A 12,953-nucleotide genomic window follows, 5' to 3' on the forward strand; every position below is an offset into this window, starting at 1 on the left:
ATTGCTTGGTTGTTAAAACCCTTTCAATACATTAAACAGTAAATATAAACATATATTCAAAAAATTACATTTAAGATATACAATGCTCTTTGTGTAACAGCACCATTTTTCAATAAACAACATTTTTCCATACACACTCTGCAATTTAGGTGTAAATAGAATGACTAACGTATACGAATTTAGAACATTCCTACCTGTGAGGTCACACTTGTGAAGCAGTGCACATGTGAGCCACACTAGCAAGTGAGAAGCTTACGTTTTTGTAAATAGCACACAGAATAAACTTTTGCTTCGGAAATTAAGAAATCAAAACGGTTTGGATACATAATTCAATTATAGGGAATATACATATAATTATATATCATTATAAGTATTTGCAGTCTTTTATTTGTTTTAAAAAATGCATAAACAAGTGAGACCTTCACTTGGGAGATCAATTGTAGCAGGCATAGGGACATATGAGAATGTATCAATTTTTTTGATTATTCCTCATGCTGTATATATTGTCAACTTACCCTCCTTTCTAAAAGACACAAGTGACTTCCTAAAGAAATTAGAGGGAACTGAATGGGAGTCAAGAAATTGAAAATGGTGCAAACATAAAATCCTCACTTCCTATTTGATCCTGAAACATATCCCTTGAGGTTTATAGATCCTCATGTGTTCCACGTACGAAAATCCTAATTTAGAATTACAAAAAGAATGGGAAGAAGTAAGAAAATGTATCTTCACTACAACAAATTAGACTATTGGTGAAATTTGCTGAGAACGTTTTGAAAAATTGAAATGAGATTAACATTGTTAAAACAAGATTTTAAATGGCCTAAAAAATGAAATTAGGGCGAAAAAAGAAGGGCATTTTTTCAGAGAGCAAAGAGAACAACTGTGTATATCCGTATGCAATATCTAATGATAACAGATCTTAAAACAATAGACAGTCATGCAAAGGGAGAAGCAAGAAGAATAGGGAGTATTGGCATGAAGGTTCCTCAGCAATAGATTCTGATCAGTCAGATTGTTGTGATGTGGATTGTGACTTCACCAAAGGGATTCTAGATCTAAAACATGTTTTTTAGGGGAGTGTCACATGAGGAGAGGAAGGGCATGGTTGAAACAAAACTGGGAAATGTCAACAGGAAAACTAGAAGAGGGAAGAGAGCAGCACCAAGAATCAGAAAGGGGAATTCAGGCCAGATCATCTCAGAGGGGACCAATGAAAATGCATGGAATCATTCAATTGAAACATGTGGATAGACAATTTTCGTTTGAAGAAGTAAAAGTTCTTGAAAAGGCCTTAAGTTATGCCTCAAAGGGGGATTAAACCTGGTTGATTGTAAAATTGATTTGTTTACATTTACGTTAGAGAAGTCTTTGTCAATAGAAAATGTGGGGATTTAACAGCGGTAATAGAGTTGCTAGAGCCATGTCTTGAGGCATATATTCTTTCAAAAATGATTTTGAATCCTTAGTAAAACTAAAACCGTGAACTGTGTCCTTTTATTTGTTACCAAAATCCATAAACAAGTAAGACTCTACCCAGGAGACGAATTGTAACACGTATAGGGAATGTAACTGAGAATTGAATGATTTTTATTGATCAATTCCTAACTCTGCATGTGGTTAACTTACCCTCCTTTCTAAAAAAAACTCCACGGACCTCCTAAAGAAATTGTAGGCAATTAATTTGGAGTGAGATATGTGGTTGGTAATAATTGATGTTACAAGTGCATGTACTACTATAATAAATTAGACCATAGATTTGTAAGTGCATAAACATTTGTTGCCAGTTTATTTTTTACCATGAAGTAGGCTATGAGGCGGACAATGCTCAGTGACCTAAGCTGCTGCCCCACCTGATGAGGCGTCCTTAAAATTGTTTTTGATTATATCGTTTCCTCCAATGTGGTTTCTCAGTTTTCGTTATTCCATTAATTCACATACATCAACAGCATTCTCTATAACTGATATCCTGTGAAAATGCTTGCATACATTGGAATGAAGGAGGACCCGATATAGATTACCTATAAATGGAGGTGGTGCCTTCAGAAAACATAAAATGGTTATGTTGTAAAACAAACTAAGACAAACTTAATAACAACTGTAGGACATTTGTACCTGCACTTTACTATATTTCACATCCTATGCCCCTTATTCTTATATGTACTAGTACAAAATGATGTCACACTAAGTGGAATTCACAAGGGATATCTCTTATATTAACCAGGAAGACAGCTGTGCCTCAAACAAATGATGTCAGTTGCATGATATATGTTTAAATGAATGTGTTGATGTAAATCCTCCTTAATGATCCCTTACTTGCCACTATGAAGCATCCAGGTAGACTTGTTAGGGCCATATTTATTTTGTAGAGAAAATATATGGTATTGTAATTGTCTACACACTTCACACAATTGTCTCACCTCTCACTAGTTCTCTAATGCCTCCTTCTTCATTACAAAATGTGGATCATTGCAACAACATCTAGTGCAGCAGCAGCAACTCTGAGGTTGTGTCAAGAGAAGTCTTAAAACCCAATGAACATCCTCTTGTGATTACAATGAAGCTATATCTATGAGGGCTTAGTTTACCTAACTCAGTTCTGAACATTTCTGAAACTTTGTTTAGGTGTATGAAATACTACCACCCAAGGACAACTGAGCAGTAACTGTAAAGCTATGTAAAACATAAAGTTCAAAAAATCATGGAGATCTGATACAACCCAACCAACTGCAATCCGGAAAAAAAACCATCACACGGAAGACGTATCTCAACCTGCTGGGGGAAAAACCAAAGTCTACTTACCCCCAAAAAAGATCCTGCAATCATGAACGGAGCTTGTTCTGCCCTTCCAAACTTCATCAAATCAGAACATTTGTTGCACATGTCAAACCTCCAAAGAATGTTTAAAAATAAGAAATTATCACAATAAGCTCTAATGTTAACCAACTATCTTCTGTGATAGCCACTCATTTTCATGGAGCTTTTGTCTTCAAATCTTTCTAATTCACTGTTGGCTCCTTCTACGACTATCCAAAGCCATAAACATCTTGGAGGATACCTGCAAGTGTGTCCTTACAACATGATTTTGAACCCATAAAACCAAGACAAAGCCCAAATATAAAATTATTTTATTTTTTTAACTATTCTTTTTATTAAGACAAGGTAGTACATGTTTAAACAATGGTACGTCATCAATGCCAATGCAACATTCATAGATAGAGCTCCCCCCAGTTAGAAAAGCAAACATCAAGGGCCATATGTAGGTAACATACTATTTACCGATTCATAAATACCGAATTTTACTGATTCGGTATTTATGAATCGGTAAATAGTATGTAGGTAAATAATCGGTAATTATTACCGATTCGGTAAATATCGGTATTTATGAATCGGTATTTACCGAATCGGTAATAATGCATCCCTTCCCATTCATTCCTATGGGCCTGGAGGCCCATAGGAATGAATGGGAAGCCAGTTACTATTACCGATTCGGTAAATACCGAATCGGTAATAGGGGAGGCATTATCATGGGTGGCAGGGTGTCACATTGACACCCTGTTGCACCCCTGATTTGTGCATGTGTGCACATGTGGCGCACATGTCTGCCACATGGCACTTTACAAATAGTACAAAATTGCTTTTTGAAAGGTATTCGTCATTTACCATCAACTTGTAGTTGGTGGTAAATAACGAATCCAGACACCAATAATGCACTCACTTGAGTGCCCCCTACATAGCATTTCTGGATTCGGTAATTTACCGAATCGGTATTTTACCGATTTCTTAAAATTCCGATTCGGTAAATACCGAATCCAGAAATCAGCCACCTACATCTCAAGTGCCTCAATACCGGTCGGTAACGGGATATTTACCGATTTTCGGCCGTTACCGACCGGTATTGAGGTACCTACATATGGCCCCAAGTTACAGACTTTACACAGTTAGTACATTTGAGACCAGTCTACTCTGATTCGTGCCTTCACCTTGGCAATGGTGGTTCACAGATCTCCCCTCTATAACAATTTCATTCGCTCCATTTTGTGTCCATTTGCTGGGGCAGCCTCTATATCCGTACACTGTCTTCTCAGTGAACATACAATGGTCCATATCATTTTCCCAAAGTCTCAATGACAGTTTGGCAATATTCCTTTTGGCAATCATCATTCCCAATGTCACCCATGTTCTCTCCTTGGTGCTTAAGTCCGTGGGACCCCAAATATTTAAAAGGCACAGTTTTAGATTACAGTCGATTTTAACACACATAGGCTGACATTCCCAGAGCAAGGGCACGAAGATACCTCCCTGCCCACATCCCTTCGTGCCGTCAGCGTTGGTCCTGTAGCCCATCTTCACCAGCGTTGGCCCGAGAGGTATATTCTATGAAGTATTTTAAGCTGTACTAGCCTGAGTCTGGGGGAAATCGCAGTTTCCTTAGGTGAGGCAAGAGCCTCTAGCTATTCCTCATCATCCAGCCCTGCCACGTCGTGGTCCCATTTAGTCATGAGTCGGAGTAGGGAATCAGGCATATTGTTAATAAGTTTTTTATAAATCAGCGAGGTTGTCTTTTCAGGGAGATTACGGTCTAGTATCCTGTACTATAGCGGGGACGACTCGGGTGGAATCTCTCCTTTTGGTATTGCCGCCTGCAATGCATGTCTAATCTGTAAGTACCTGAATCGTTCCGTACCGGCAAGCTCGTATTCGTCCTGCAGTTGGGTAAAGGAAAGCACCCCCTCTGCCCTCCGTAGGTCCCGGACCATGGAGATGTCGATGAGGTCCTAACGGTCAAAGCCTTTAGTAAATGGTAAATTACCTAAGAGTGCAGTATCCCAAAGTGGGGTAGCCAATGTGAGTTTGTCCTTCCAGCCCAAACTTGTCGTGGTAGCCCGCCACACTTGGACAGCGTGTCCCGTGGGTCTAGACAATTTCAATTTAGAAGGTTTTGCATAAAGCGTAACCATAAAACTTCCCCCTGGAAGTAGCCATCAATCCATATTAAATCCCGGATCGCCCTGCGGCCTGTACATACATTGATTCACGGCAGTAAGTTGCGCCACCCAATAATATCATTTGATAACTGGGAGGACTATTCCCCTATTGCACCAGCCTCTCGTACGCTTTTGGATCGATATCCGTGGTGGTTTCCCTTCCCACAGGAGCTCTCTCAGGGCACTGATGATAGATTTAAAATAGTCTGTTTTCACTGGGTGTGGCGTGTTCTGCAGGACATATAAAAAACGCGGAAGGGACATCATTTTAAAGGGGGCTGCAGGCCCTAACAAGGACAATGGAAGTGACTTCCAGTGCAAGACAACACTCCTGAGTCTTTGCAGCAGGGGGAAGAGGTTGCATTCATGGAAAAGAGTCGGGTCTTTAGACACCTGGATCCCCAGGTATCTAAATCCTGAAGCGACTTCAACAATGGTGAAGCCCTTGGGTAGGGTAGGAGATTTACCACTAAGAACGTAGAGAACAGACTTGGACCAGTTAATCATATATCCAGAAAACTCACCAAAGACAATGAAAATATGTAACACTTTGTTTAGGGAGGCTGCCGGCGATGCCAAGTACGGGAAGATATCGTCAGCATACAACGATATGCGGTCCTCCCACTCTTCAGCCGATCGAATCCCTCTAATAACCAGGTCCTTCCATATCCACATTGTCAGGGGCTCTAGCACAAGGACGAAGAGCAATGGGGAGAGGGCAAATATAAAATTCTTGACCACTACAACAACTTACCGTGTGGGCTTTAGGACCCTCAAAAATGCTCAAGAAGAGAGTTAGTATTTTATTTTTACTTTTACTATAGACTAACATTGATTCCACTGATTTTTAGTCTGAACATTTGAACTAATTGTTTATCTTTTGATCTCTCCAGTCTGGTTAAATTTAGACTCTTTTCATTTCCTTGCCTTGGATCCTTGTTTTTTTGCCTTTTACCTTTATAGCTGTATGAATTATTGTTGCTGTTCACCCCTACATCTCTGAAGTAGAACGCTTTGAGATTGGCTAATGTTACAAAAAAGTAAGTGAGTTAAGGAGTATTTTTGTAGGTCTTTGATTTTCCTCTGATGAAACAGTTGTGGGAGTTTATCAAAGTAAATATCAAAGTCTAGGGTTACCCTTGTCCCTCAGTCTGACAGGTGAACTTCTTACAAGAATGATGCAAGTATCCCTGATTGTATACTGCAGACCAAGCTGTATACATGTGGTTGGTAGCTAATACTTGATCATTACAAAAACACAAGCATACAGGCCATGAGCTATCTCAAACTCATTAACAACTGTAGGACATTTGTTTATGTGCCCAGAATTCCAATGTTCTAAATGAATACAGAACTTTCTGGTTAACATGCATCAAATGTGACATACTCAGCCAGTTCTACCTTTTTAGCTCCAATAATTTTCTATTTTAGTACCTGTAGTCCTATATGTATGAGGGGAAATAAAACACTAAAAGTACTAAAAACCAACAGGCCCAACATATTTGCATGATAATGAACATCCCTGTAAATAAGGTTAACGTTTTTAGACTTATAGTGTAGATATGGCGTTTATATAACATACTATGCAGACTCTTGTGATGCATGGCACCTGCAAGACAACTTCATTATGTGATGGGTTCCATTGCTTGCAGTGTTGCACTGCAGTTAGTTTGAACGCTAGCTTTTTTTCATCCTATGTCCGGTTTTACTTTTGAGGGAGACAGACTCAGCTGTTTGTTAGAACAGGGGGTTCTGTATAAATATGTTAAACCGGCCAGCTTAAAAAAGAATCACTTCTATGTCGTTAACAGACTTTACTATACACCTGCTAAAATTGCCAAATTTGCCCCCACATCCTCCCCCAAATGTCCAAGATGCAATGCCCTGAGTGCCAATGATATACACATTTTTTTTTAGTGCCCTGTCCTTAGAGAGTATTGGAGAGAAGTGGGAGATGCCCTTTGTGATATTTTTAACTTTAACATCAGGATGAATATCTCTCTGGTAATTTTTGGAGGAGATGGAATACCTGGGAATAATTTTTTGCAGCTAGAAAGGGGACTGCTGTTAAACCTGATACTATTAGCCCGGCGTGAGATATGCATGAAGTGGAAAGATCTGGGCCCTCTTAGATGTGAGGACTGGCTTAAGGCTGCTTTCGTTATGGCTCGTTTGGACCAGGGAGGAGGCAGGGAAAGTGAGATTAACATCTGGCAGCCCCTACTGTCTTGGGGCTTGACCTTGAGATTGATATAACCTGTATCCGGTATCCCCCCCCCCCCCTTTGTCCTATGATTACACCAAGCCTACATCAATGGGGCTGGTCTGGTTAGACCTAAGCGAAGACAGTGGCCGCAGGGTGCATAGAACGGCATGACGGCCTCCTCTGTTAATGCTTATTGGTGAGATGAAGACAAAAAAAAAAGAACAATTTAAAAAAAAAAAGAACAGGGGGTTCCTGTTCAATCTACAGAAACTAATTAGAGGAGGGAGGCATCACTACTCCTGCCCCAAGCATAGTATTTGTGCACTCTTGTATCTATTGCAGCTTTTTTTCCAGTAGCAGCAGAACTTTCTTCTGTGGGACCAATACTTGAATCGTCACTCAATCATTTACTGGTGCCTTGGCACTGGAAACGCATGCCATTGCTCCTTAGACTCGTGTAGGATCTTCTTCTTGAGGAAACAGTCAATGACTTTGCTGGAGCTACTATTTATACCAATTGGTATTGTACTACTCAAACGCAATGCTTCTCTAACACTTACTTTACCACCACTAGTCAACAAGGGTTTACAGGGTTGTGGAGGAGTGTGGCTCAATGGTTAGAGCGGCAGACCCTGAAGCAGAGTTCTGGCCAGGGACCAGGGTTCGATTCCTGCCTCGGCGGGGCTCGGGCTCAATTTCCTCGGACCTGTCTATTCTCGCCTCGGTGCCTATTCTAATCACGGGCCCCACGCTGTAACTCTGGGCAATAGCTTGCTTAGCCTCCATACCGGCCCCAACAGCGCTAAGGATGCCTGGCTTCACCCTGGGGGTGCCCAGGAGTGAACACTTCACAGGGAAAGCCAGGAGGGGTTCCACAGCGGTATGAGTATCAGCGCCAGGAAACCACAAAGGCGACACCGCAAGGTGGCTGTCTGGTGACAGTGCGCTCTATAAGTACCTTGACATTTACATTTACATCAACAATGTCTTTAGCCAGGCGATGTGCCACCATTGGATCCACTACAATCCAGCCTCCGCCACCAACAAACTCATTTTCAGATTTCTGCCAATGCAGCTGATCAGATTCTTTGGTAAGTTGTGCATCCAGCAGTAAGCGACTGAGAAAAGTCTCAACTTTTGTTGAACATGACCACTTATACTAAACTAAAGAACATTGAGTATTCATCTGACCAGGCAACATTACCATGCAAAGATCGTAGGGTAAAACAATGGAATTTTAAAAGTGCACTAAAAACATTTGTTAGCTATTAGCATTCAGAGCTGCAACCACCAAAAGATAAAGTAGCTATTAAGTTCCAAAGCTGCCCCCACCACATGACAACATGTAGCACACACTGAGAAATTGCCACTAATAATGCCTGGTTAAGTATGTACATTTATTACCAATATATACCATGAACAAGAAAGGAGATTGTGCCTACCATAAGAAGCCCCTTGTAGGCATAGACTATGCCAAGCCAAATAGTCATGTGGGAATTTTCACAGTGCTCCAGAAAGGGTAGGATAGCTATGTCTCTGCCTGCTGGATCCGGCTGAAAGAAAAAGAGATGTGTTACTTTTAAAGTTTTAAAAACATGTTGAATAAATATTATCACTGAAAGTAACACTCTGCTAACTCATATTTTCCCATGCTCCTCTCCTCTGTATCTCTGCTCCACTTAACATTTGAACCTCTCATCTATTCTTTCATCAGGTCCACTTTCCCTGCACCTTTCTGCACTTCTATGTGTGATCCAACTGCCCTTTTAATTCTAACCTTCATCCCTCATCACTTTATTGGATCTCAATACTCTCCCTATGCCCTATCACTGCACCTTTCCCCTATAAGTATCCAGCTTTATGCACTTCTCCTATCTTTGCCACTATTCACTATAACTCTTTTGCTCACTTATCTCCTACTACCTCTGCCCTGCAATGGTCAACCCTGCTGCCCCATGTCTCACCTCTCTGCGTCTGCTTAATGTAGTTTTCTTCTCGACCTTTCACTTCTACTTCTCCAATGCATCTCTAATCTTCACTTAACCTTAACATAAAATGCAATGTTTATTTTTTATGCACTACATTCATCCCACAGAGGTCCCTCGGCTCTCTTTCTAGATAACCCAGTTTATCAACTGAGGAATGATGAAAGACTAAGTTGACCCACAGGGTTTCAAACCAGTGCTCTGGGGATCAAAGCCAGATATGTTAAGTGGAGGCAACAGTCATCTGAGCCAACAGACCCTGAACAGGCCCTTCTGCAGCAAATCTATCGCTTGCATCTTGCTTTTTTCCATACCCACCTTCCCTGCACCTTCCCCCCCACCACCTCTGATATATATTTTAATTCTCATCAATCCCACTACATACCTCCCAATATATCATAGAAAGCTTTTTTCTTTGAAGACCCTAACACAACAGTAGGTGTAGTCAGCAAAAACAAGAGTCTCCTTCCACACTCCGAGCATTCACGGACTGAGTTTGACTATATTTTTGTTCAGGCGTCCATTTGGTTGACACTTTAATGCTTATAATTAACGGGCTAATGTTGCTGACAAGAGTGGATCCACACCAAACATCTTAAGTACTGATAGTGTATTTAATTCACGTTTATTTGGACCATTGGTCATCAAACATTATATATAATCGTTAAAATACATCTAAAATTACACATCTTTAAATACATTCAAAAACATCTTAAAACACACATTATTATAAAACCCTCCATCAATTATATCAGGGTAGATATTAAAAACTCATTAAGATAAAGAAATAAAAAATGCCTTCACTCTTTGCATAAATTTCCCAATGGCAATGCTGATGTTCTTAATTTTAGCGCATCTAGGTGGGTATGCCATTTCAAACTTTTTTCTAGCCACATTCTCAAATACCTATATTCTGTAACCGTTTCTACTTTCTCAGCCCCCAAAAACCATGTAAACCCAACTTTCCTCAGGCCATAGCTCAAGGTTTTAGTTTTGTCCATATTTACAACAAGTTTTTTCTTGCAGCACTAATCATTAAAAATATTTAGTTTCCTTTGCAGGCCTATTTCGGTTTGATCCATGATCACAAGATCGTCTGCATAGAGAAAACATGCAATATGCTTACCATCTTTTTTCGGGCTTGCCCCCATTACGTTCCCTAAGGTCAACGGCAAATCTGCTAAGAACAGAGAAAACAGCAGGGGGGCCAATACACATCCCTCAATCTTCTCAGATAAACTTCCATCTGTATCCAAGATTATCTGGGCCCAGTTATTTGTATGGAGCATATGTATCAGGCTTAACAAATCCTTTGGCATACCATATCTAATTAGTGTCTCCCACAACAGCTCCCGGTCCACCATATCGAAGGCTGCGCGGAAGTCCACAAAACAGCAGAACAAGCTTCCCCGCTGTTCGATTGACTTCCGCGCTATGGACCTGAGAGCAAAGCAATGATCAATTGTGGAGTGGCCTGCTTTAAACCCCCCCTGTTCCGGGGGTATAATTTGATTTTCCTCCGCCCAGTCTTTAAGTAAACCCAAAATGGCTTTCGCAAAGACTTTTTCCAGAATATCTAGGAGATTTATTAGCCTACAGTTCTTAGGTGATTTTAGATCACCCTTCTTATGAATTAGTGTTATAATTGCACCCTTCCAGCTTTCTGGTACAATCCTTGTCTCCAAGATCACTTGGAACATCCTTGCGAAAAAGTGATAGTACTCCCTCATCCTTTTGCCAATTATAAATGCAAGAAACCCAGATTGATACTGGAATACCTTCTGACATAGTAGATAATGGAAACATGCAATCCAAATTTATCCTTGACTCGAATTTCGAGGTAAGCCCCCCAAATATCATGGTAATTTCTTGAAATATAGCTGGGATAAAACAAAAACTTTCAGACCTGGATTGGCAGGAATATGTTAGGAGATTCAATCTCTGCTTATTCCAAGAAACCTAGTTGATAGAACCTCCATTTAAGCTAGGGTATAGGACATTTAGTGTCAGCGCAACACCTTCAAGGAAAGGGAGACCCTTTGGTAGGTTGGTGATCTAGGTGAAGAATAATCTAAACATTACCATAGATGTCATAAGCATTGATTCTCTGGATATTTTGGGGCTGAAACTGAGAACCTCCCACAAAATGGATTTATAGGTCTTCAATGTATACAAAAGACTGAGATTGCTTTCTATAGAATCACCTGTGGTACATTTGCTAGATGGGGCCCTCGAATCCATGAAGCCAGATTGTTCTTGTTGGAGAAGACTTTAGTTGCAGATATGAACCCGTATTGGGGCTAGAATCAATCTTCAAGGAGGAAGATTAGGCTAGAGGAATCACACAATTATGAGCCCAATTACGATGCGGGCTGGAACGGCTCCGCCCGATGGTGGGAGCCCTCCAGCTCGCATCGTAATTGCCCGTTCGGATTCCTTTCTGACTGACTCATTGCGATGGGGTCGTTTGGAAGGGAATCAGAATTTGAGAGCCCGTCTGTCATTCGGAAAACCTGCAGTAATCCCTCGGTCGGCTCTTTCCGGGCCGAGGGTTTACGATGGCAGTTTCCCACTGCCTTTTGGTGCCGGCCTTTCCGACACAGAAAGGCATTGGGAAGGTGTCTTTGGGGGCCCTGAGCAGGGCCCCCATGGGTGCAAGGCCGGCGAATGGCAGCCTAGGGGGCACCTATGGTGCCCCCCTGTTCATCACTGCACACGGTGGCAGGGACCTTGAGTACTTACAGGAGGGTGGCGCTAGTTGCACGCCACCCTCCTGTAAGTACTAATTTTACTTCCTGCGGCTTGCATACTTCTACCTAAAGGCCAGTAAGACTGTATGCCTTGTTTTTATATGTGTGAGGCTGCCCATTCTATTTTTTACAGAATCGAGCAACGAAGTGCTTGTTTGGCAAAACTCGTCAGCACCGGACCTCATTACCAGGGGTGAGTCGGGCAATGTGAAACATTAGCGTTTTGCGATGTGTTTCACAATGTTTGGTCTAGCTACTAGCACAGCATTAATTTATCTCGACGCACTGACATTTTACCGGCTCTAACAGCACTCCAAAAACAATCGCATGATCAATCACGCTGCGCTTGTTTTCCCCACGTCGTAACTAATGATATGACCAACGCTGGGTTAATAGTACCTCCATCACTTACTTAAGAAACCCACTACCCCAGATGATCTCACTTCCACACTGGGTTACTCTAATCCTTGTTTTAGTACCCCTTGATGTAGTAACCTGTGATGTGTTTTAAGTCAATATTTGTTTTTAATAACTTAAGTTCACTTCCACTATTCGCCACTGGTGGCAACAAGTTATGCACGACAGCATTGCACTTGATGACGATGTTGTTAACCAGATCCACCTCTGGAAGCATGGTAACTATAATAGTTGTATTTACTACTCTTTCAGGTCTCACCAATCCAGGCCTTCAGCCCTGGAACGCAGAGAGCAACACCGGTTACAAGACGATATTCAGCACTGGCCTTGCGGTAGTGTCAGAGTTAGGAAGACCTTACTCCTTCCCTTTTTAACAATACACTGGTCCTGAAAAATTGCTGATTGACCCCTTGGGGGCAGAAGGCGAGAAACATGTCAACCACATGCACTATTTTGACCCTGTAGGATCATAGTCCCCAGACAGGGCTCAATTATTTTAGCTAGGTTAGTACACTCCCAGAATAAAATTTGTTCCACACAGGGCAGTACTAAACCTATTTTAACCCACTTTTCACTCTCAATTCACTACCTTGATCACATACCCTAA

At 41.3% G+C, this 12,953-nt stretch overlaps 1 protein-coding gene across 1 annotated transcript in view; it reads right to left on the bottom strand.

The window, feature by feature from the left end:
* GABBR2 (gamma-aminobutyric acid type B receptor subunit 2) overlaps positions 1–12,953 on the bottom strand; it is a 2,527,100-nt gene that overhangs the window by 159,077 nt on the left and 2,355,070 nt on the right. Inside the window, exon 14 of the mRNA XM_085606789.1 lies at positions 8,637–8,747. Within this exon, the coding sequence (XP_085462915.1) occupies positions 8,637–8,747 (111 nt within the window). The remainder of the gene's footprint in view (positions 1–8,636; positions 8,748–12,953) is intronic.

The sequence above is a fragment of the Triturus cristatus genome, chromosome 5_2 (assembly GCF_964204655.1).
Source record: "Triturus cristatus chromosome 5_2, aTriCri1.1, whole genome shotgun sequence".
In the NCBI taxonomy this organism is placed as follows: domain Eukaryota; kingdom Metazoa; phylum Chordata; class Amphibia; order Caudata; family Salamandridae; genus Triturus; species Triturus cristatus.